The sequence below is a fragment of the Sorex fumeus genome, unplaced genomic scaffold (assembly GCF_029834395.1).
Source record: "Sorex fumeus unplaced genomic scaffold, SorFum_2.1 ptg000107l, whole genome shotgun sequence".
NCBI lineage: Eukaryota > Metazoa > Chordata > Mammalia > Eulipotyphla > Soricidae > Sorex > Sorex fumeus.
This window is the reverse complement of record NW_026606164.1, coordinates 2,791,992-2,816,642: the sequence shown is the minus strand read 5'-3', so window position 1 is coordinate 2,816,642 and position 24,651 is coordinate 2,791,992. Positions and strand designations below refer to the sequence as shown.

The 24,651-nt window shown below is 58.6% G+C and overlaps 1 protein-coding gene across 1 annotated transcript; it reads left to right on the top strand.

The window, feature by feature from the left end:
• Positions 1 to 1,280: 1,280 nt before the first annotated feature.
• LOC130042677 (CAP-Gly domain-containing linker protein 1-like) lies at positions 1,281 to 24,255 on the top strand. Its single transcript, XM_056134823.1, is given in 16 exon segments — positions 1,281 to 1,365; positions 2,099 to 2,640; positions 6,120 to 6,244; positions 8,308 to 8,530; positions 12,016 to 12,193; positions 12,196 to 12,212; positions 12,567 to 12,670; positions 13,684 to 13,741; positions 14,143 to 14,740; positions 14,743 to 14,843; positions 16,692 to 16,796; positions 17,081 to 17,287; positions 19,281 to 20,192; positions 20,226 to 20,738; positions 21,552 to 21,668; positions 24,057 to 24,255. Coding segments are annotated over 16 exon segments (4,065 nt in total). The 3' UTR covers positions 24,237 to 24,255.
• The last annotated feature ends 396 nt before the right edge of the window (positions 24,256 to 24,651 follow it).

Sequence of the window (24,651 nt, the reverse complement as noted above, 5' to 3'; positions counted from 1 at the left end):
GACCGACCTCGTAGGCAAGAGCAGTCCCTGGGCTCGGGCACACATGAGCGCCCTCCCTTGGTTCAAGGGGGCTAATCTCGGGTTTTCCCCAGGCTGCCCCTGGTGGGAGTTTCTAGCTACCTAGAGTCCGTTGCTAGGGTGGTTGCCAAGGGGGTAGAGTTGAGTGGTCCAAGGTCCTCTTAGAAATTCCTTTCCTGGCCTTTGTTCCTATTCCCTCGGGGGGTCCAGCCTGCTCTGGGCCTCCTAATGTGGGTTAATTTTGACCAGACCTTGGGTCCCGTGCCCTCAGGTGGTCTTTTGGTGGCCATGAAGCTATTGTTGACTTCCTCGGAGTTCCATTGCCATGACGACGCTTCCCCCATCCACATGTCTGCCTCAGTTCTGTGGGTTAAGAAATGCAGTTAATACTGGCTTGTGGTTATCAAACTTGGGCACCGTCACAAGGAACGAAGGAAACGCCAAAACCTCCTTCGCTCCCCTTTGGCGCAATTTTTTTTTCTTTTTGGGTCGCACCTGGTGATGCACAGGATTTACTCCTGGGTCTGCACTCAGGAATCAGTCCTGGCAGTGCTCAGGGGACCATATGGGATGCTGGGAATCGAACCTGGGTCGGCCACGTGCAAGGCAAACGCCCTACCCACTGTGCTATCGCTCTCCAGCCCCCCTTTGGCGCAGTCTTGCTGGGCCCTTTTCCCTGGCACTTCTCAGCCCATAGAAAAAAGTGTGCCTGTTGCTTGCCTTAGCTTCTGTGTGTAACCCCGGGCCTCTCACACACATACATACGCACACATGCACACACAAGACCAGCCATCACTGCTGAGTCGCCTCCCGGCTAGTCAGTGTCTGGACGGGAAGGTGGTCAGTGGCACTCACAGTGCACAGGGACGATTTCTGGCTCCTGAATGTGTTTGGGGGTGGGTGTGATGCCAGGGAGGGCGTGAGGGTCAGCTGCCCGCAGGGCAAGTACCTGTCCCCTCTGCCCTCTGGCCCTGAATCTGCTGTTGTTTGTTTGTCTGTTTGGGATTGAGTTTTTGTGCAGGAATGGCACTTGGTGGGCTCAGGGGGCTGTGCGGGAGGCTGGGGGTCGCACTCGGGGTGGCGAGTGTCAGACTGGCAGCTCTCTGGGCTCCGGAAGCTGCTGTGGTCACTCCCGTGAGACAGACTCTCTCCTCTGCTCTTCAGAGATTTATCCCTGAGAACGAGTGCGCCTCAGAAGGCCCCACAGTGGGCTCGACAGTCAGGGCCCGGTAGTGGCCGCGGCAGCGTCTGACCACCTGACCATGAGTCTGCTGAGGCCCAGCGGGCTGAAGGCCCCCACCAAGATCCTCAAGCATGGGAGCTGGGCCCTGAAGGTGCCCTCGGCCGGTAAGTGCGCTCAGCCCGGGCCAGGGGAGACTCATTTCCACCCGGGAACCCCCTCCCGAGTCCTCGCCCGGGAAGGGCTCCCTGAGCTGTAGGCACGTTCATGGCTCTGGGGACAGCTCTCACACACGAGTCTCACGTTCTGTGACTTTAGTGTCACGGCAACTGGTGACAGCTGAGGCGACCAACACGCTCCCTCCTAACTGCTAGCCCCCTCGCCCGGGCTTGGGGACAGGCTGAGGGAGGTGGACTCACCTGGACTAAAGGGCCTCATTGCCGGCCGTAGCCACAGTACAGTGGGGAGGGCAACCGGCACCCCATGGGACTCTCCAGCCTCAACCTCACATGAGTGACCCTGAGCGCAGAGCCAGAAATAGGCCCTGCGGACTGGCTGGAGTGCTCCCCCCCTAAAAGAAAAAGAAGATGGGCCAGTGGACACAGCAGAAATAAGACACTGTGTTGGAGCTTTCTCCTGGCTTGGTCCGTAGCATCACGGGGTGTGTCCAAAGATTTCCCCTCAGCTGCCCAAATATGACTGTGGCCTGGGATGCTGCAGTAGGTAGGCACGTCCCCTTCACGGCGGGCCCGGCCAGGCTTCACCACAAGCAGCCCCCGGCATTGGCTGGGAGTAGTCCCAAGCACTGCTGGGTGTGGCCACCCCCAACCACACTTTAACTGGACCTGGACAGGCCCTTCCTGACCCTTCTGACCCTTCTGACCCTTTCTGCTGTTCCAGCGGCTGCTCCCGTTGAGAAGTCCGTGCCTGGGGAGAAAACCCCCAGCGCCCCCTCCTCGGAGACGCAGGAGGAGTTTGTGGACGACTTCCAGGTCGGGGAACGAGTCTGGGTGAAGGGGAACAAGCCTGGATTCATCCAGTTCCTCGGGGAGACCCAGTTTGCCCCTGGTCAGTGGGCCGGGATCGTCTTGGACGAGCCCATCGGCAAGAACGACGGCTCAGTGGCGGGTGTGCGCTACTTCCAGTGCGAGCCGCTGAAGGGCATCTTCATCCGGCCGTCCAAGCTGAGCAGGAGCTGGCAGGCCGACGATGAGACCAACGGCCTGCAGCCAGCGCCTGCTGCCCAGGCCACACCGCCCCTGTCGGCCGCCCCGGCCCCTGCGGCCGCCCCGAAGGCACCCCAGCCCTCCGCGAAGGAGGCACCGGCCACCCCTCACATCAGCAACCTGACCAGGACGGCCAGCGAGTCCATCTCCAACCTCTCGGAGGCTGGCTCCCTCAAGAACGGGGAGCAGGAGCTGAAGCTCGGGGACCGGGTGCTGGTGAGTGCCGAGGGCAGCGGTCGCGGGTGGGTGTCCATTCGCCTGTCTGGTCCATCAGCTTTCCCAGACTCGCGGTTTGGGTGGAAGCACGAGCAGCCAGGACACCTGGTCCTGCACTTTCCAGCGTGATGGATGCGTGCGGGGATGCTGCCAGTTTTACCAGTTTAGCCAAAACAGGGTGGAGGGGTCATGCCGTGGGGAGGCCGTGTGCTTTGGATGCCTCTGACCCGGGGTTTAAGTCTTGGTCCCATGTACAGTCCCCCAAGCACATCCCGGAGTGATCCCTGAGCACCAAGCCAGAAGTAAGCCCTGAGCACTCTGACTGTGACTCAAAAAACAAACCAATGAACAAAGTTGGAAATCGGTTCCATTGCTCTGGTTTGTGATGTTTGTGTTTGGGGCGTCACAGGGCTCACCCCGAGCCGCTCCAGGCCATTCCGTGCGCAAGCCCTGAGCCGTCTCTCCAGACGTGTGTGGTTTGGTGTTTGGGCCACACCTGGCCATGCTCAGGGCTTCCTCCTGGTGCTGAACTCAGGGATCTGGTAGGGCTCAGGGGACCATCTGGGGTGTCGGGGATGGACCCTGGGTAGGCCACGGGTAGGGACCCGTCTCCGGAACATTCTCAAGAGTATGTTTTGCTGTCTTGGTTGCTCGATCTTCAGACTCAGCACCTGCTCTTGGGTTTCTCTGAGCAGCTCCTGGAAGGCCTTCGGTGGGGGCGAGGGGGCACCCTTTGTGAGATGAGTTTCTGGTGGGGGTCACCAGGTCCCTGCACATGGCATCCTCAGTCCACCCCAAGCCCATTCCTCTGCACAGCTCCCCTAAGCAGAGGCGCTTGGCTGTAGACAACTGTTCTCCCCAGCAGAAGCACTCAATAACGCTTTCAGAACCCGTGGGAAGCGGCCGGGAAAAGTCACCTCGGGGACGTCTGAGGCGGGCGGCTCTGACCAGACAGACTGGGGGCTGGCCCGGAGCCAGTGGCTTCCCGGGGACCACAGGGATGGCCATCGCCAGGCCGGTGTCAGAGCTGTGGAGGCCGGAGAGGAGAGCTGTGCAGGCGCAGGGTGGCCCTCGGAGGGTCCTGGAGGGTCACGGTCAGGGTTCAGGGATGGCCAAAGAGTAACACGGGGAGGGAATTGGAGCTGGAGGAGACTCACGGTTTAAAGACTGTTTGGGGGGCTGGAGCAGTAGTACAGCAGAGAGGGCGTTTGCCTTGCACTCAGCAAACTGGGTTCCCCGGTATCCCATAGGGTCCCCTAAGCATCGCAGGAATGATTCCTGAATGCAGAGCCACGACTCACCCCTCAGCATCGCCAGGTGTGACCCAAAGACCCAAAGAAGAAAAAAGACTTTTTTTTTTTAACTTGCATTCACAACCGTCCACACCCGGACATAGGGACACCAGTGTCGTTGGAACAAGGGAGCGGGGACACTGCCACTGGCTCTGCGGTGAATAACTCTGATCAGTTATTCATTTATTGGTGGTGGTGCTCAGGGCTGAGTCCTGGCCCTGTGCTCAGGGACCACATCCGGGCAGGTGTGTGCAAGGCCAACGCCCTGCCCGCTGTGCTGTTCCATCGCTCCATACCTCAGCTCGAGCACGCCTTTCAAAATGAAGTTTTTGAGGGTTTTTTTGGGGGACCACAACCAGCATAATGGCTGTTTTCTGAAAGAAGAAGGGGGAAAAAAGAAAACCCAAACACTTTCTTTGGTCTTTTTCCTAATTCAAGGAAGGTTTGCTTGGCGCTCCACGGCCTAACGCAGCCGTGGTCAGGAGGCCGTGGCGAGTGGGGGCTGGCCTCGGGGCACCGAGGCGAAGCTCCCGTGCAGGGCTGGCGCCCTCCCGGCTCTCCAAAGGGCCTCCTGCCCTTTGCCCCATTCTTCCCTGCGCACAGGAAGTCCAGGTTCTGCGCCAGCTGGCCCCGATGTTTACGTGACTGACCTCGGAGGAGCCCTTCGGAGGCTCTGAGACGGCTGTTCCAGCCTTAGGCCTGTGGAAGGCGGTCCCCTGCCCCTGGCACTCCCTGTCACTGGCAGTGGACAGACTGCCCCCATGCTTGTGCTACTTTGGTTCTCTCTGGAGACTCAGGGACCCTCAGTGGGCTCACTGGAAATGCCCAGCTCTGACCTCAAGTCCCGTCTGTGCTCGCAAGTAGGCAGGGGTCGCAGAGCGGGACAGTCAGTCTTATGGTGTCTCAGAGCGGGAGGTCACTCTGTCCGTCCTGTGGCGTCTCAGAGCCCAACCGTGAAGAGCTTCTCCGGGCTGATGTGCGGTGGTTCTCCTGACCTTGGGAGATCACTTCCCTTCTCTCCAGCTGAGCTCTGACAGAATGTTCTGGAGACAGGCTTGCGGCAGTTTTGGGCAGATGATATTTCCAGGATATGAAGTCAGGGTCTTGAGAGACGTGACTGGCTTCCAGCTGTGCTGTTCCAGGAGGCTGTTTCCGGGTCAGGGACGGCATGTTCTGTGCCAAATTCTTCGCCGATGAACTTTGCAGCCTCTTCTCAGCCCAGGGCCACCACCCCAGCCACCTGTCTCTTGTTCTTTTATTCCTTGTCACACTCACAGTGCCCAGGGCCCACGCGTGGCCACGGAGGCTGTGCCAGGGCCTTTGCACATGGCACTTCAGGACTCACAGAGACAGTCCTGGGTGACGCTGCTACCCCTCGTGCTGCGAGTGACCCCCGAGCACGTGAACCCAGTCCTGCCCCAGACCCGAAAAAAGAAAACCGCGCTCTCAGGCATTATTAGTTGAGGTCTCTCTCTCTCTCTCTCTCTCTCTCTCTCTCTCTCTCTCTCTCTCTCTCTCTCCCCTTTCTGTTTTGACTTTTTGGTTTTGGGGCCACTCCTGGCAGTGCTCATGGGTCACTCAGGCTTTGCACTCAGGAATCAGTCTTGGCGGGCTAGGGGGACCATCTTGGGTGCTGAAGATTGAACCCAGGGTGGCCACACACAAAGCCAGTGCCCTTCCCCCGGTGCTCTGGCCCTTTTTGTCAGCATTCCCGTCAGTGTCCAGCGCTGTGATTCTGTTTTGCTCTGCGTCCCGGGGGCCAAGCATCAAGCCAAGGCATAGTGAAGGAGAACTGGAAAATCGAACTCCGCTAAGATATGAGAACAGTCATTTTCCTCTAGCTGGTTTCTGGCTTAATTGTTCTCCAGCGGTGGGGTTGCCACGGCTCCGCTCCCACACCCACGGGGCAGCGACCCCCTCGCCACACCAGGTGGCTGGCCTGGGTCAGAGATTCCCAGGGGTGTGGTCAGCCAGGCCACCGGTGTAAGCGAGTGGGCGTGAACGCCGCTGCCTTGCATGGACACTGAGCAGCAGCGTCTGCTCACCCTGTAGGGGTTGCAGGGGGAAATGGCACCTTGACCTTTGGGGTTTCTTCCGGAAATCCCTACTCTGAAGCCAGAATGTTCCTTCGCGGGGGTGGGGGCGCTTTGCGCAGTCCAGAGTGCCTGACCCGCGTCCCTCTGGCAGGTGGGAGGCGTGGAGGCCGGTGTGGTGCGCTTCCTCGGGGAGACGAACTTCGCCAAGGGGGATTGGTGCGGCGTGGAGCTGGACAAGCCGCTGGGCAAGAACGATGGCGCCGTGGCCGGAACGAGGTGGGTCCTCCTGCCCCCCCCAGACAGCCTGGGGCAATGCACGGTGCCCGGGAGGCGCTGAGGAGACTGCAGGCCACTTCACTTGGTTCTTAGGCGGGGCCACTTCCGGTGGCACTCGGGGACCCTGCAGGGATGTGGGGACAGCCTGGGGCTCCCACATGCAGCTGTGCTTGCCCGCAGGAACCCCCGGGCCTGCTGTCGCCCTTCAGATGCCGGGGAGGCTGCTTGGAATCGCCCTTGGTTTGCGCGGTGGGGGTGGGAGGCGTGCGAGGGAGTGTGTGTGTGAATGTATGAATGTGTGTGCTTCGGAGTGTGGATATGTATGTAGGAGGGTGTGTGTATGTGAGCGTGTGAGTGTGGGGCTGTGAATGTTGGTGAGGGCATGAGCATGTGAGTGTTGTTGGGGGTGTGAGCATGTTTGTGAGGGAATGAGAGCATGTCATTGTTGGTTTGAGAGCGTGCAAGTGTTGGTTGGGTGTGCGTGTGTGTGACTGGGGCTGTGGGAGTGTGGGAGTGTTTGTTGGGGTTTGAGTGTAAGTGTGTTTTTGTTGGGGTGTGAGTGTGAGTGTGAGTGTGGGACGTTGGGAGTGTGGGAGTGTTGGTTGGGGTGTGAGTGTGTGAGTGTGGGGCTGTGGGAGTGTTGGTTGGTGTGTGAGTGTGTAGGAGTGTGGGAATATCGGTTGGGGTGTGAGTGTGTGTGTTAGTTGGGATGTGAGTGTGTGAGTGTGGGGCTGTGGGAGTGTTGGTTGGGGTGTGAGTGTGTAGGAGTGTGGGAATATCGGTTGGGGTGTGAGTGTGTGTGTTAGTTGGGGTGTGAGTGTGTGAGTGTGGGGCTGTGGGAGGGTATGAGTGCTTGTTGGGGAGTGAGTGTGTGTGAGTTTGGGGCTGTGGAAATGTGGGTGTGTTTGTTGTGCTCTGAGTGTGTGTATGTTGGGGTGGGAGTGTGAGAGTGTGGGAGTGTTGGTTGGGGTGTGAGTGTGTGTGTTTCTTGGGGTGAGTGTGGGAGTGTTTATTGGGGTGAGAGTGTTTGGGAGTGTTGGTTGGGGTGTAAGTGTGTGTTAGTTGGGGTTTGAGTATGTGTGAGTGTGGGGCTGTGGGAGGGTATGAGTGTTTGTTGGGGAGTGAGTGTGTGTGAGTGTGGGGCTCTGGAAATGTGGGAGTGTTTGTTGGGGTGTGAGTGTGTGTATTTGTTGGGGTGGAAGTGTGAGAGTGTGGGAGTATTGTTTGCGATGTCAGTGTGTGTGTTCCTTGGGGTGAGTCTGGGAGTGTTTGTTGGGGTGTGAGTGTGTGTTGGTTGGGGTGTGAGTGTGTGGGAGTGTTGGTTGTGTGTGAATGGGTGTTTCTAGGGGAGTGAGTGTGTGCGAGTGTGGGGCGGCTGTGAGCATGTGGGAGTGTTTGTTGGGGTGTGAGTGTGTGTGTGTGTTGGGGTTTGAGTTTGTGGGAGTGTGGGAGTGTTGGTTTGGGTGTGAATGTGAGTGTTTGTTTTGGTGGAAGTGTGAGAGTGTGGGAGTGTTGGTTGCGATGTGAGTGTGTGTGTTTCTTCGGGTGAGTCTGGGAGTGTTTGTTGGGGAGTGAGTGTATGTGAGTGTGGGGCTGTGGAAATGTGGGAGTGTTGGTTGGGGTGCGAGTGTGTTTGTTGGGGTGAGTGGGAGTGTGAGAGTGTGGGAGTGTTTGTTGGGGTGTGAGTGTGTGTGAGTGTGGGGCTGTGGAAATGTGGGAGTCTTGGTTGGGGTGTGAGTGTGAGTGTGTGTTGGTTGGCGTGAGTGTGTGGGAGTGTTGGTTGGGGTGTGTGAGTGTGTGTGTTTGTTGGGGAGTGAGTGTATGTGAGTGTGGGGCTGTGGAAATGTGGGAGTCTTGGTTGGGGTGTGAGTGTGTTTGTTGGGGTGAGTGGGAGTGTGAGAGTGTGGGAGAGTTGGTTGGGGTGTGACTGTGTGGGAGTGTGGGGCTGTGGGAGCGTGTTAGTTTGTGGGGGTGTGAGACTGTGGGACTCAGTGGACTCCGCGGTCGGCGCCTGTCTCTCTTGCCAAAGGTGTCTTTTGTCCCCCCCTCCTCGTTGTCCGCAGGTACTTCCAGTGTCAGCCCAAGTACGGCTTGTTTGCTCCCATTCACAAAGTCACCAAGATCGGCTTCCCCTCCACGACACCGGCCAAGGCCAAGGCGGCCCCCGCGAGGCGTGTGATGGCCACCACCCCCGCCAGCCTGAAGCGCCGCCCGTCGGCCTCCTCGCTCAGCTCCGTGAGCTCCGTGGCCTCATCCGTGAGCAGCAGGCCCAGCCACACGGGACTAGTAAGCAGCCCCCTCCCCGCCCTGTGCGATACTCAGGCCCCCACAGACTCCCAGGCCCCAGGGGCGAGAGGCGGAACAGGACCGGGTGGGCTGGGCAGCTCCGGGGGGCAGGCGAGTGGCTTCCCAGCCACCACCGGTGACAGGAGCAGGGATGGGCCTTTCCTCCGGTGCTCAGGGCTCGTCTCCGGCCCCAGGCTGCCGTAGCGATGAAGTGGGGAAGCTGAAGGGGGCGTCGGAGGGTCAGAGCGGGACCCAGGGACTCTGGGGAACGCTTGGCGCTTGGCGTTGCTTGTTTGCTCTCTCCGTCCCTCCCTGCTCCCTCCTGTCCCTCTGCACCCCTGTCGACACAGAGGGGCCTTGACTTCTGTCCATTGCGGGGCCGCAAGTCAAAGCTGGGGCCTCGTGGCTTCTCCCCTCACGTCTCTCTGAGTCCTAAACACTAAAGTGTGTCCGACTGTGCAAGGGTGTCCTGAGATATTGTCCACAGGGAAACGGGCCCACGATGGAGACGTGTCCCGGGGGGCTGGCTTTGCTGGGGGCTGCGCTTCCTGCCGCCCCCTCTGCTCCCTGCATTGACCCTCGATGCGGAAGAGGAGGGAGTGAGTGTGTGTGCAACGGAAGATACAAAACAGGTGACACGGGAACGGGAGCCAGGAGGCCGCGCGCCGTGGGCACAGGCCTGGGGCCAGTCCTGTCTTGCTTGACCACCACCAGGTTTCTCTGCCCTGCCTCCATCCTCACGTCCGACTCCTCCTTCCCCTCGCCTCGCCATTCAGGAGGGGAGCAGACTCAGAAGCCCCTCGCCTTCCCTCGCGAGCCAGCCCGTTTGTGGAATTCGGTTTTCTTTTTCTGCTTGACTGTGGGCCACACCCTGCAGTGCTTGAAGGGGCCGTTTGCAGTGCTGGGGTTGAGCCGGGGCCTCCCACATCCGAGCAAGAGCCCCACGCCTGAGCCGTATCTCCAGCCTCCCCCTGCTGTCTTGTTTTGTTCTGTTCTGGGGTCACACCTGGCAGAGCCCAGGGCTTTCTCCCGCCTCTGTGCTCGGGATTATTCCTGGCGGGCCTCCGGGATTGAGCCTGGGCAGCGCTGGGGCTTCGCTCTCCAGCTCTTTGGCCCCTGCCTTGCATATCTTTACGCAGGGTGGAGCTCACTCCTACACTGCACATCACCGTTAGCACATATGACAGGAATATAGAATGAGTCTGTGTGGCTTCATGGAAGTATACACCCACAACGTAATTCCATACGTGCACACACAAGCGTTCACACACACACAGGCACTCATACATGTACACGTAGTGCATACCGTATATACACAGGCTGATGGGTGTATACACACAGGCACGTACCTGCATAGACAGAACGCGCGCACGCACACAGCTGTGTGTAGACATGCCCACAGGAACGTACGTGCACGCATACATACATGCACACAGGTCCGTGCGTGCCCTGGGGGAGCCTCCCGGTTCGCGTGTTGGCTGAGTTGCTCTTCTGAGGTACCAGGCTCCCACAGAGGGTCCGGCCTTGCTGGCATGGAGCCTGGGGCCTCACACACCATGCGCAGGGCAGAGGCTTTGGCATCAACATCCTGAGTTCAGCTCGTGGCCCCGACCTTGCCCCGCCCCTCAGCACCGCCTCCCCCCATACCAGGGGTGCTGCTTTCTCCCTGCTCCGGCGCCTGAACCTCGCAGTCTCGTCTCCACGGTTGGCTGAAAGAAGCCGTTCGCTCCCGTGCTCGTTTCCTCAGGGAGCTGTCTCGGGCCCAGGAAGCGCGTGCGTCCAGCCGGCCCCACCCGCTCAGGCCAGGAGGCTCGGGGAACACCGCCGCCCACCTTTCCTAGTTTATTTTTGCTCTTTGGTTTTGGGGCTCACCTGGCAGTGCTCAGGGACTCCAGGCGTGGTGCTTGGGGGCTGCTCCCGGTGGAGGGGGTTTGAGCCCAGGTCTTGGTGGAGACCCCCAAGGCTGTCAAGCTCTTCCCAGCCACCCCTTGAAATCAGAGTTGACTGCAGTTCCCGGCAGCACTGCACATGGCTGGGCCCGAGAGCTCGTGTGCTCCTAGAAATTTTATTTATTTATTATTTGGTTTTGGGGCCACACTCAGGGGTGCTCAGGGCTTATTCCTGGCTCTCTGCTCTTGGGGTCACTCCTGACAGTGCTGGATCTTGAACCTCTGAAAGCACCTTCCATCCCCCAAAAAAGAAATCTCTTTGGCCCTGGGGAGAGCATTTAATCTGACCAATATACTTTAAGTGTATTGGGGAGTCACGGCCAGATCCTTACGCAGAGGCAAGGATGACCCGCTCCCCGGACAGAACCAGGTAGCTCGAGAGTTCGCAGCAGGCAAAGCAGCAGTGGACAGCCTGGGCCCTGCTGGGCCTGTCAGTCAGCAGGCAATTGGCAGCAGCTCAGATGATGCAGGGAAGCGGCAAGAGCAGGGCGATGGGTCAGGCGTGGCCGGGCAGAAGGAGCAGACGTCCTCGGCCACCCCCGCCCCAGCGCCCGCTACCGTGTGCCTGAAGAATGAAGACCAGGTCCCGCTGTGTCCCCGCCTGCAGGGGCCGTTGTGCCGCAAGGAAACTGGTCTGCAGAGCGACCATGAGTGACCACGAGCCCAGGACAGAACGGACAGGACCCCCGGTCCCCGCGGCCCTCCAGCCCACTCCCCTCCCCTCCTCACTGTCTTTGCCTCTTCTCTCCTTCCCTTTGTGCTTGGTCTTCCCCTGAGCTGCCCTTGCTGTCCTGCTCGCTGGGCGTGAGCCTTCACACATGCTCACCCACCACTTGTTCCTTTTTTTCCTGGATTTTGGGCCACACCCCAGCAATGCTCAGGACTTACTCCGGGCTCTGCACTCAGGAGTCACTCCTGGTGGGCTCGGGACCCTATGGGGTGGGTACCTGGGATCCAGTTCGGGCAGCGGCGTGCAAGGCCAGCGCCTTCCCCGCAACTTTACCATTCTAGCCTCTCATCCCCCCTTTCGAAGGCAGATGGCACAGGGGTCTTTTATGGGGTCACACCCAGTGACCCTCAGGGGCACGGGGCCATTCCCAGAGACAAGAGTCTCTGGTTACTGCTATTCAGGCCTGGGGCGGGTGCTGGGGAGAGCGAGGTGAGCTGGAAGGAAGAGGAAGAGAGAAGGGCCAGGCTGCCCTGGGAGACCCTGACGGACCTGCAAGGCTGAAGATGCTGGAGCCGGCCTCAAGCTCATGCCAAGGGCTCAGCCTTAAGGAAGCTCAGGCCAGAGCGGGCTGTGGAGGGGGCTGCCTCCGGCTCTGCAGAAGAGTCTCTGGATTCCCACGAGGCCCGAGGTCAGTGGAGCCCAGGTCCCGTCCAAGGACCTTCGGGAAGGTTTCAAGACGCTTCTGCTGAGAGTCGCTGGCCCATATGCACGGATGCAGCGCTGCTCCATCTGCTTTGCTGAGGATAGCCGTGTGCATGCCCGCGTCCGCCACCCCCACCCCCTTCACGTCTCTTTTTCCTTTGCAGTTGCCAGAAACCTCCTCTCGCTATGCCTGCAAGATCTCCAGCACAACCGCCCTCCAGGAGGTGCTGAAGGAGAAGCAGCAGCACATTGAGCAGCTGCTGGCCGAGCGAGACCTGGAGCGGGTGGAGGTGGCCAAGACCACGAGCCATGTGGGGGAGATAGAGCAGGAGCTGGCCCTGGCTGGGACGGGCACGACCAGGTGACGTCTGTGCAGACGGCAGTGCTGGGGCCAAGAGACGCTTGCGGCAAATGCTGGGCGCGACCTTGGTGCAGGCGGTGCAGGGAGAGGCCGTGGGTCCCCGTCTGCCGTCGTTGCGGTGGCATCCGGCGCGTGGTTTGATCGCATGCACCTTCTGCTCACCCCGTGGGGGTTCAGGGAGCGCCGAGTTATCCCCGCTGGTGCTTTCGTGGTGTGGTTCCCCCCCGGCCTTCCAGAAACGCTGCGGCTTAGGTGGGAGACGTGTTCAGCATGCCGCGGTGGCAGGTGGCGGTGCCAGCCCACAGAGGGCTGTCGGGGGTGGGCGAGGACACTCACGCGCAGTTGCCTCCACAGCACGTCCTGGAGCTGGAGGCCAAGATGGACGAGCTGCGGGCCATGCTGGAAGCGACCGACTGGGAGAAGGTGGAGCTGCTGAACCAGCTGGAGGAGGAGAAGAGGTGAGGCCGTGCCAGGAGCTGGGGGGCTGCCTCGGGTGGGGTGCTCCTGGCCTTCCAGGGCTGTGAGAACCACAAACTAGCGGGTGCCCAGTCCTGAGAGTGGCCTCATTGGGGGGGATGGGGGGAGCTCACTGGAGCCCAGCCACCCCCGGCCCTCCCTGCTGTGTCCACGTGGCCTGGTGTTCAGGAGACCTGTACTGGGTGGCCGGGAACTGTCGTATCCCAGTGGGGCCCTGTGGGAGTCCCTGGGGTTAATCCTGGGCGGGAGGAAACCCGCAGCACCCATGGGGCACGGCAGCAGACAGGCAGGGCTCAGGCCAGGCTGCAGACAGACGGACACGGGGTGCCGGCCAAGACGGTCTTCTCAGATGGGCTCCCGGCAGTGTGGTGCCCAGGGGCACTGCCAGTGCCCGGCTCAGCCCCTCAGCTCCACATGCCGAACTCGCCACGTCCCCTGGGAGCCCCTCCTGCCCCCCCGCCCTGGCCCCGAGTCATTTGCTGCTTCTCCCCCAGGGGCTCAGTTGTTGTCCCGATGCGGGGACAGGCGCTGGCTGGGAGGGACTGGCACGCGCACCTGGTCAGTCTCTAACCACCTCTGTTAGCTGCGAGGCAGAAAAGGCTGATATGGCACTGCGCCTGGCGTTGGCTCGACAGAGCTTCCTCCTGTAGCCTGCGGGTACCACCCAGTGCTCACAGCCGAGGGGACTCGCTGACTTTCTCTTTTTTCTTTTTGGGTCAACCCAGCGATGCTCAGGGGTTACTCCTGCCTCGGCACTCAGGAATTACTCCTGGCATTGCACAGGGGACCATAATGGGATGCTGGGAATTGAACCCGGGACGGCCACGTGCCAAGACAAATGCCCTGTCCGCTGTACTCTCGCTCTGGCCCTCGCTGACTCTCTCAGCCCTCCTGTGTGTGGAGGCGGGGGCTGGGTCAGGCGCACATCTACAGGATGGTGGCCCTCATGGGGGGCAGCAGTGACGCCCCTCACAACTCTCCCTCTCCCCCACAGGAAAGTGGAGGACCTCCAGTTCCGAGTCGAAGAGGAGTCCATCACCAAAGGCGACCTGGAGGTAAAGCCCGGGCAGGTCCCAGAGGCTTGCAGGGTGCAGGCAAGGATGCGGGGTGGCCTGGCCGACCCCGCCGGGACCACTTCTGCTGGAGACTCCGAATCAGACAGGGATACCAGGGGTCATGCACCTGGCAGGGCCCGGCGGAAGCACCTCTGCTCCTTGGGGCCGGAGGCTGCTGTTGATGAGCGTTTTCCTCTCGTTCTGACAGTTGGGTCTACGCCTTTGCCTCAGCTTTGATTTTCAGTCGAGCAGCACAAATCAAATCCTTTAGAACCCCAGTTTATTGGAAGGTATTCCTTGAAACAAGAAAAAGCAAACAGTCAGTTTGCAAAAGAATAATTTCTATTTCTGCTTCTTTTCCTTCCTGTTTTAAGTTCATGGAAATTTTGTTTTCCCACCAGAAGGAGGTGAAGGCCCTGCAGGCGGCCTCCGAGAAGCTCGCCAAGGAGAACGAGGGGCTGAGAACTAAGCTGGACCATGCCAACGAGGAAAACACGGACGTGATCGCCCCGTGGAAGTCCAAGCTGGAGACGGCCATCGCCCCGCACCAACAGGCCATGGGCGAGCCGAAGGCGTCCGTGAGCCGGGGCGTGGGCGCCGAGGCGGCCGAGCTGGCCGAGCTCAAGATGCAGATGGAGAGGCTGCAGTTCGAGTACCAGCAGGAGGTAGAGAACTCGAAGGCCCAGCAGGTGGCTGAGCGTGCAGCGCACGCCTTTGAGCTGCAGACGCTCAGGTCGCGGCTGGTCAGGACAGCCCAGGAGCAGAAGAACAGCCTGGAGGCCGCGCGGGCCAAGCTCGACCAGACCGAGGACCAGCACCTGGTGGAGATGGAGGACGCCCTGAACAAGCTGCAGGAGGCGGAGACGAAGGTAACGCACCTGGAGGGGTTGCGGGCCATGTGTAGGCAGCAAGCCCAGGCCCTGGCCGACGCCACGGCGCAGCTGGAGGCCACCCAGCAGAAGCTCTTGCAGCTCGATGGGCTCCGAAAGGCCAGTTCCGAGGTCAATTGGGAATGGAGAAGCTCAGGCAGCAGCTCCAGGTGGCTGAGCAGCAGATTCAGGAGTTAGAGAATGCAAAGCGGGCCGAGAGTGGCAGGTTGGTACCCGGGTGCCCTCGCCCACTTCCACGCTCGCTCCCTGCATGCTGTGTGTCTGTCTGCTCGCCGCCGTGTTCCGGCTTGGTGCTGACAGGTCTCCCGGTCACGTCCCGTGCGGTTCCCTCTGATGGGACTGAGAACGTGTCGGCACGATTCTGGGACTGTCATTGGTCCCCAGCACCCAGATGCCGTGCAAGCCTTGGCCCCGGCTAATTGGGCCCGTCTGGGGTCTTTCTGAAACTGAGAACTCTTCACAAGGCCAGTGAGAAAACAAGATAGGAGCCCCCAAAGCAAACCTCTGCCCCCCCCCTTGGGCCCCCTGCGTACTCGCCGAGTCCGCCCAGACCCTTGGGCTCGAGTCTGGCCGCAGGGTTCTTTCCCTGACCTTGCTGACCACCTGCTCGTGTGACTGGCTTTGCCAACCTCTCCCCGAGGCGCCTCAGTTTCCAGCTGGTGCTCAATGCCTCTGAGCCTCTGAGCTCCCTCAGGGCTGGTGACGTGGCCCATCTTGGTATTTCTCATTGCCGGCCCCTCCCTGCCTGCAGCACAAGCCCCTGCCCAGCCCTGCAGAGATTTCATCCCTTTCAGCCTCTAAGGGGTGCTTGGGCCAAGTCCGCCTTCCAGCATGGCCTCCTGCTGGCCACGGACATGGACTCTCATGGTAGCCCTGACCCTGGGGAAGGACAAGACAGTGAGATCTGGGCCAAGCCGAGGAAGCTGCAGTTCTCACCCAGGAGCCCCTTGGAAAAATGCCCTTTAACTCCTATAGGATTGTGGTGGCAGGACGCACCCTCCCAGCCGCCCCCCACTGACCCCCATGGCGCTGTGCGCTTTGTTGAAGAAACTTCTCTGTTGGCCAAGATGGAAGGGCTGTGGGATTTGTAGACAGGACTGACAGACATAACAGAAGGACCCAGAGACCCCCGGGAGTTCCTCTCAGGACTCAGGACTCCTTAGCTGACATTCCAGAAACAAACAGAATCAATTCCTAGGACACAGCAGGGCATAGTTGAACCACTTGTTCGCATCAAGATGTAACAAACGTCACGTTCTGCTGTCTAGTGGATTAGAGGTTCTTCAATTTAAATTTCATATTGAAACCCCTCAAACTTTTAAAGTCACAGACAAGAAACTACAAGAAAGTAAATCTTGGGGGCCAGAGTGATAGTACAGTGGGAAGGGCATTTGCCTTGCACACGGCCTACGTGAGTTCGATCTCCAGCATCCCATAGGGTCACTGTCATTGTCACTGTCCTCCCTTTGTTCACCAATTAGCTCAAGCGGGCCAAGAAAAAAAAAGATAACATTTTCTTCCCTCCCTTCCCTCCCTTTCCCTTTCTTCCCTGTTTCCTCCCTCCCTCCTTCGTATCCTTAGCCTCCCTCCTCCCTTGCTTACGTCCTTCTTCCTCGCCAAGCCATGCTCTCGGCTCTGGGGTCCTCCCGCCCAGCAGTAGTGGGTCTTTCAGCTTGTGGACCGATCTCAGGCTCGCCCAGTGGTGCTGCAGTTCCAACTCGGGCCTGGTGTGTACTCCAGCCCTTTGTGCCGTCTCCCCGCCCCTGGAAAGTCAGTCTTTCTCATAGGCTTTCTTATTTTCTGGTCACTCCAAATGTAGGTCTAGAAAACGCCTCTGTTTGAGCCGTTTTCAGTAACCACTAGACAGTCATCACCAGAACTGACGGCGCCAAGGCCTTGGCTTTGAGAACTTCAGGCAATCGCACTCACCTCACGCCTCTGTTTTTCGGGGTTGTGTTGGGTCATGGGCTTCTCATACGTGCTTTCTGTTTTGTTTTCCCCTTCCTGTTCCTGTTCGTCCCCTTGGTCCATTCACTCCATCCTTGTCTCTCTGGTAGGCCGAGAGCCTGGCCGAGGAGCTGCAGGGGAAGGAGCTAGCGCTTCGTAGTCTTCAGGAGAACTTGAACGAAGTCAGTCGAGTGAAGGAGGCTTTGGAGAAAGAGCTTCGGAGTTTGGTGAGTACCAGGGGAGTCGGACGCTGATCTTTACATTGCTGAGGGCAAAGCGAAGCCTCCTCAGGCGAGCTCGGCCCTATCGCCTCTGAGGCTCACATTGTGTGTGTGTATGTGCTGGTGAGCAGAGTCGCCGTGTGTGTGCGGGTATGTTTGTGTGTTTGTGTGTTTGTGTGCATTGTATGCGTTGTGTGTGTGTGTGCGCGCGTGTGTGCTGGGGGCAGGCAGGGGGCCCACAGCTGATGGTGGCCCCCGGCTCCCCGCAGGGGGAGAAGGTGGACGTGAGCCGCAGCCAGTCCCAGGCTCTGCAGGCCGAGCACGCCAAGTCCACCACGGAGAGCCAGGCGCAGCACGAGGAGGCGCTGCAGGCCCTGCAGAAGCTGCTGCTGCAGGCGGAGGAGAAGCTGCAGGCGGTGCAGGCGGAGAACGGGAGCCTGCTGCGGGAGGTGGCCGAGCTGAAGACGCAAGCCGACAAGGCCAAGGTGTGTGGGCGCAGGGCCGCCGTCTCGGGGTCGGGCTCTGTTGGGGGCCTCGGCCTGCAGCCTCAGACACTTCCTCCGTCCGTTGGCGCCTGTGAGAGCCAGAAGGGGGTTGCTCCCGGGGCGCCCGGCAGAGCACATAGAAGCCCAGGGACCCCAGCTTGGGTTGTCTGTTTTGTTTTTAGCTTGCTCAGTAAGTTCAGGCCTTCGTGTTTTCACTTGACTGCTCAAAGGCATTTTTTCATGTATCAAAGAAATGTTAAGGTTCGAAGCTCAGTGGGGAGAAATAAAGCGGCTGGAACTAGTGCAGTGAGAGGGCACTTGCTGTGCACGTGACCCACCGGGGGATCCCCAGCATCCCCCATGGTCCCCCAAGCACCCAGGAGGAAGCCGTGACCTCTGCCGGGTGTGAACCCCAAAACAAGAAGGAAAATAATGTACACACACATATATGTGTGTACATACATAACATGTACATATGTGTACATCTTTATATCCATATAATAAGTGTATTTTAATTCATATGTACATATTTTGATACATTTTCAGTTTTACACACTTGGTCCCATGTATAGTTTATACATATATGTGTATGCCTATACATATATGTGCTTGTATGTATATGTGTGTGTATACATATCTATAAGCCAGTGGAAAGAAAACGGAACCGAGCTTACATCAGAGGAAACCAGGGCTGCTGAGCGGCGGCCATGGCCCGCGTGTGTGTTGGTGCCCGGCCTCTTTCCACCACGCACCAGAGCCAGGGCTACGTCTCCTCTCTGGACCACCTGCACGGCCCAGTTCTGTGGCCAGCAGCCTCGTGTGCATGCTCAGGTCAGTCCCATTCCAGTAACCTGACCGTCAGCGGTCAGCTGCCCAGCGCACGCCAGTAGCCTGCTGCGGCTCATGGCTGCTGAGCTGGACAGAGAAGATAGCCCTTGCTGCAGAAAGTTCTGGAAAGTACATGGCGGTTAAACTATGGTGTGCATTGAGACTCAGAAACGAAGACGCACAACCCGTTGCTGACGGGCAGGGAGAGCAGGTGAGGGAGACTCTGGCCCGTGTGCGGCCACTCCTCCTGGAGCCCCTGGGCCCCTCCCAAATTTCTGCAAACACTGCCCTCCCATTGTTCATCGATTTGCTCGAGCGGGCCCACTAATGTCTCCATTTTGAGACTTGTTGTTACTGTGTTTGGCAAGCAAAACCTGTTGGCTTCAGTCTCCAAAGCTTGGTGGATTAGTCTGGATTTTCTATAAAGTGTAAAACTTTTGGGACTAAGTCCATTTCCTGCCTCTGTTTGTCCCTGTGAAAGTCGTTTTGCAAGCAATGGTTGCTTTTCCCTTCCCCTCCTGCACAAAGTTCAACAACAAAATACTTTTTGTAGTTCTTTGAATTGTACTGGAAACTAGTTTTTTAATGCATCCCTTCTATGACAGAGTGATGGATTTTGTAATGGAATAATTGAAGTGGGGGGAAAAATCTTATGCCCCAATGTCAAGATCCAACTGTACTTAAAACTTCCGGGGAGCTGTCAGGAATAATTTCAGACGGCATTTCAAAAATAAAATGGCTGATAGTAGAATGGGTAGTGCTGCCTTGTACTTGGCCAACCCGGGTTGATCCCCAGCATCCCGTATGGTCCTCCGGCCCTGCCAGCAGTGATCCCTGAGCACAGAACCCTGAGCGAGACCCGAACACCACCAGGTGTGGGGCCCCCATCCACAAAATAGGCAGGTAGATATGTTGACCCTGTGAAGCTAACTGCGTTTGAGCCTCTCCATCCTGCGAGTGTGTGTGTGTGTGTGTGCGTGTGTGTGCGTTTGTGTGCGCGCACGTGTTTGTGTGTTTGTGTGTGCATGCACGTATGCACGCGTGTGCAGGTAAGACTACTCTGCCATTTTCATTTCTGGTGTTTAGGCCACATTAAGTGCTTGGCTTGCTTGTGCCTGCTTGATCTCATTCTTGTTTCCGTTCTTGCCCGCTTTTGTTTCTGTAGTCATTAACTTACCTAATAACATCAGAGGAAATTGAGCTGATGTCGGAGGATCGCAGGGCCCTGAGGTCAGAGAATCAATTGCTGGCGAAGGAGAAGCTCTCTCTGAAGTCAGAGAGAGAGTCATTGCTATTGAAGTTGAAGGAAGCGGAGGCCAAAAACTCTTCGCTGCGGGAAGAGCAGAGGAAGCTCTGGCTGTTGAACCAAGCGATTCTTTTCGATAAAGAGAAGGTCATTGAGGCCAGGCGGGCCGCAGAGAAGCTCTGGCAGGAGGAGCAGCTCGGCCGAGAAGCCCTCGAGGCAGAGAAAGAGAAAGTGCTGGAAGAGGGCAGGGCGGTGCAGGAGGAGCTCCAGAGGGTGCGCGCGGAGAACGACGCCCTGCAGGTCGCCAAGGTGGGGCTGCAGGCCCTGGTGGAGGAGCTGCAGATGAGCAAGAGCAGCCTGGTGGCTGAGTGTAAGAAGGGCCTGGAGGAGAGGGGCCAGCTGGAGGAGCATGTCAAGAAGCTGGTTCTGGAGAACCTATCCCTGGCCAAGGACAAGGACAACATCATCCAGAAGCTGCAGTGCTCCTATCATGAGCTGGCTTGGGATCAGAAGTCGCTGGCGCAAGAGATCGAGGAGCTCACGGCCGAGAAAGAGTCGGCCCTCGAGAAGCAGTTGGAGCTCGACAGCCTGTGCGTGGCCCTGAAGCTGGAGCGTGACGGCCTGGCTCAGAGGAACAAGGAGCTGCAGCTCGAGAAGGACCTGCTGCGCCAGGAGCAGGAGAAGCTGGGCGCCAGCCTGGAGGCGGCGCTGCAGGCCAAGGAGCTGCTGGGCACCGAGGCCAGCTGCCTGCGCACGCAGCTGGACGAGGCCACCAAGACCGTGCACAAGGCCGAGCTGGAGGCGCTGCAGCAGGAGCTCCAGGGGCTGGCGGCCAGCCAGGGCGCCCTCGAGGCGGCGCTGCAGGAGGCCAGGGACGCAGCCCGCAGCCTGGAGAAGACACACGCCAGCGTGCTGCAGGCCAAGGAGGCGCTTGACGCCGAGCGGCAGGAGGAGTGCCGGCGGCTGGCGGAGGACAGGCTCGCGGCACAGCAGGCCCTGGCGCAGGAGCGGGAGGCCCGCGCCAAGGAGACCCAGGCGGCCGCCCACGAGGCCAGCCAGCTGCGAGGCCGCCTGGGGCTGCTGGAGCAGGAGGCGGAGGAGCTGCGGGCGCGTGCCCAGGGGCTGCAGGCCGAGCACCTGGACCTGCTGGAGGAGAAGGCGCGGTCAGAAGAGAAGGTGGCCGAGATCCTGCGGGAGAAGGAGCAGCTGGCCGGCAGTTACTTCCTCCTCCAGAAGGAGGTCAGTCGGCTGGCCCAGACCAGCAGCCACGTCTCGGCCAACCTCCTGGAGGCCCAGAAGGAGAACCGCATACTGAGGAAGGACAAGATCAGGCTCACCTTCAAGATCAGAGAGCTCAAGACGCTGCAGTCTTTTACGGTAAAGTGGAGCAGGCCCGACCCCCGTTGGCCCCGGGCACCCCCTTTTAGCGGTTAAGAGGATTGCTCTTCGTCGGCACAAGGAGCGGTGGATCCCCACGGAACCCGTGTGTCACGGGCTGTTTGCTGCGGGCTCAGGGACAGCTCGTCACCACGTGCCTGCTGACCTCTAGGACAAGGCATAAGCTGTGAATAAAACCAAGAAAGGACAGTATGTTCATTTCCGGGGGGAGTTCTCACGGAAGATTGCACTGTGGCTCTTCAAGACGTAAGGGAAGGCATGAGAGAGGCACTAAGTTGTAAAGCAAAGCATTGTCTTCCGGGGGGACTTTGAGCGGTTGCCCTGAGTCTGCTCACTTGGGTCTCGGGGGTGCCCTGTGCCACCAGCAGTGTGCCCGGTGCAGGGCAGCCTGGACTCGAGGGTGCCTGGTGCCGGGCAGGTGTTCTCTCTTCCCAGCTCACTCAGGGTTTACCTTTCTCCCATTCCCACACCTGTGCTCACTGCTCACATCTCCTCTCCTTCCCCCCCGCCCCCACGCTTTCCACCCAGGCCTGCTTAGCTGTCCGCTCATGTCATTTTTATTCTGTGTGAGGAATGGAGGCTCTTGGGAGCCCTGGGCTGTTTCTGGGTGTCAGTCTTGCTGCTGAGCGGCTCAGACGTGAGTCCCCGCAGGATGAACCGGCGGCCAGCGGGGCCGGAGCCACTGTGGCAGGTGTGGGTGGTTTGTGGGGCGTTTCGCGCTGTGTTGTGCCACTGTTGCCAACCCCTCCCTGCCCCCCCCCCGGCGTGGCTCAACGAGGTTTCTCTCTCCAGGCTGTGCAGACAGCGGAAGATGCCAGGCATTTTATGCAGCAACTGTCCCAGGAGAAGACAGAGACCCTGGCCTCCCTGGAGGACACCAGGAACACCAATGCAAACTTGCAGAATGAGGTGGGTGATGGTGGTGACCAGGGCGTGTAGGCCCGGCCTCAGCCTTGAGAGAAACTATATCCTGGGCCAGAGCGATAGCACAGCGGGGAGGGCGTTTGACTTACACACGCCAGACCCAGGTTCAATCCCCGGCATCCTATCTGGTCCCCTGAGCACTGCCAGGAGTAATTGGTCCCTGGTTCTCGCATGGGACAGGAGGGGAAGTGTACCCCTGCATGACCCCTGTATGACCCCTGGGGAGGTGCTGCGCGGAGTGACCACACAGAATCTGGGGGACATGGGGCGGCCTGGCGAGATCACTGAACAGCTGACCATTCCCAGACTGCTCGGCGGAGCAAGGAGCCCGGCAGGGACTGGACGCCCCAGTTAGCTCGCCCAGAGCCTGGGCCGGGACAGGAAGAGAAGCCACATGTGTTGACATACGCAGCATTTCAAGGCTCTTTGATGACCGTGAGAAGGCGAGCCAGTGCCCTCTGACCACACAGCCCCACTTTCCCGGGCTCGAGTGACTGCTGACGGCCTGGGCTGCTCCTCCCTCGCCAGGAGTGATCCCTGAGCACAGAGCCAGGGCATAGTCCCCACCGCACCAAACAAACCAAACTGACTACCCACAAAGGTTATAGATGAGCGTGTATACATACACAGACATGTACATATGTATATATGTGTGTATGCTTCAAAAGAGTTGGGGAATACCTACCATTTAAAATATCCGAGAGTGGGGCCGGAGCTACAGCACAGCAGGTAGGGTGTTTGCCTTGCACGTGGCCAAGCCAGGTTCCATCTCCGGCATCCCATATGGTCCCTGAGTGCAGAGCCAGGAGTCACTCCTGAGCAACGATGGCTTGTAACCCAAAAGCCCCCCCCCCCAAATGAATTCATTAATCACAATAAAAGAAGCCAAAAAGAAGGAAGCTGAGGAAGAAGGGGCGGTGCTCACCTGGCGCGCGTGAGAACCAGGGGCTGGGCACACGCTGCCGGAACCCCATCCCCACATGCTCCCAGCACAAGAGGTGATGCTTACGGAGTGAAAGGCCCCATGGACAAGGACACATCCCTTCAGTCAAGGGGTCACGTCCTTGCCAGAGCCGAGAAGCCAGACCCCTCCACAGCCCTTACTCCTGCTGCTCTCCCAGAACCTGGGCTTCGGGCTCCCATAAAATTGGCAAATCTTCACTTTGCCAGAGTCGAACACCACTTTGGAGGGCCTCCTTCCCATCAGGAAGGTCCGGTCGCAAACGGAAACGTCCACCAACATGTGGCTGTCCCGGCCACGTTGTGCATGCTCTGGGCGCAGAGCTGGGGAGTCTGGTCCTCTGGGCCGCCTTCCTGCTTCTTGCTCCTGTCGAGGGAGACAGCTGGGTGGGGTCTTCTGGGGTGTGCACACTTGGCTGCAGACCCCAGTGCCCGCACCTACCATCACCAGGCTTGCGTCTGGCCTGCGGCAGGAGTCAGCCTTGGGGCCTCCTTGATGTCTCTCCTTCCCAAACCCCCTTCCATCCCACCTGGCCTGCAACACTTTATAATTTGAATCCTCTCCAAGGAAGGGGACCATCTGGGTCCCAGTGCCCTGTGGAGTTCCCGCACACCCTCACTTCCTGCACTTCTGTACTTAACAGCCGTTGTCCTGGACAGCACATGTGGACTGAAGTGAACTTTGCATGTGGGCTGTGGAGGTGGACCCTGCATGGGCTTGTTGGGAACTGAACATTTCCATGTTTTTTTGTGTTTGTTTTCTTCACCTGGAGGAAGAGAGATCTGTGTTTCTTGGCTCCAGTGTGGGAGGGCCTGGGCACTCTCAGAGACTCCTCATCAGAACTTGCCCCGAGGGAGAAAAAGAATCAGTCAGCTTTATGGTTTTCTTTCTTCTTTCTTTGGGGGCCACACCTGGCGATACTCCGGGCTTCCTCCTGGCTCTGCACTCAGGAATCACTCCTGGCTGCTCTCCAGTGGCCCCTATGGGATGCCAGGGATCAAACCTGGGTTGGCTGCGTGCGAGGCAAGCACCTTTCCCGCTGTGCTATCACTCAGACCCAAACCTGCCAGTTTTTAAGTGAAACATGAATGTTTGTGCCTATAGTCATGCTTACCTTTGTAAAGTGGGATTCCCCCCCCCCCCGCCCCGTGGATTTTAAAGAAGTGAGTCTGTCTTTGTAGGAGAGGGAAGGCCCTCTTGACTCCCTGCTCTGAGAGGAACCGAGGGGGCCCAGCATGTCCTCCTGGGGTCTTCCCTGGGGCACCCGGGAGCTTGCGCTCAGGAAGGGAAAGGGGAGCTCTGGCTGCCTCCAACCCTGGGGCGGGGACTGGAAGCGGGGCCCAGCCTCCTCTGTGGCGGGCTCCGATGGCTCCCGCAGATGGCTCACCGTCTCACGCTCTCCTTTAACACAGATCGATTTCCTGAATTCCGTGATCGTGGACCTCCAAAGAAAGAATCAGGACCTCAAGATGAAAGTGGAGATGATATCCGAGGTGGCTCTCGACGGGAACGGGGACGACTCAACAATTACGACGACAACTTCGGCCCGGCCACCCCATTCTCTGCACTGTGCAGCAATCACCAGCACTTGAAGGATGACATAACCAGCTATTTGTGAAACACCTAGAGTAACCATTTTACTGTCTTTACAAGGTTTACATTTTTCACTGTGGTTTTAGATGAATGGATGATGAGAAATTCAACATTACTAATTTTGGATTTTCTTACTACTAAAAGATTGAATGAAGGACCTCAACCATCAGAAGTTTATCATCCAGTTTCAATCTATTTTTCTTTATTTGAATGTTTTCTAGTTCTGTCAAAAGTGATAATGTACCATCCAGGCTACATGTATAATAAGAACTTCTATAATTATATGTATGATTTTGATGTATTTTCCTCTGGAGATTATCAGCTGTCTGACAAGTGAAAGATCTGGATCCATTGAAATTTTTAGTAATGACCATTATTGAAATTGTTTCACAAACTATGTAAAGCAGTATTAAA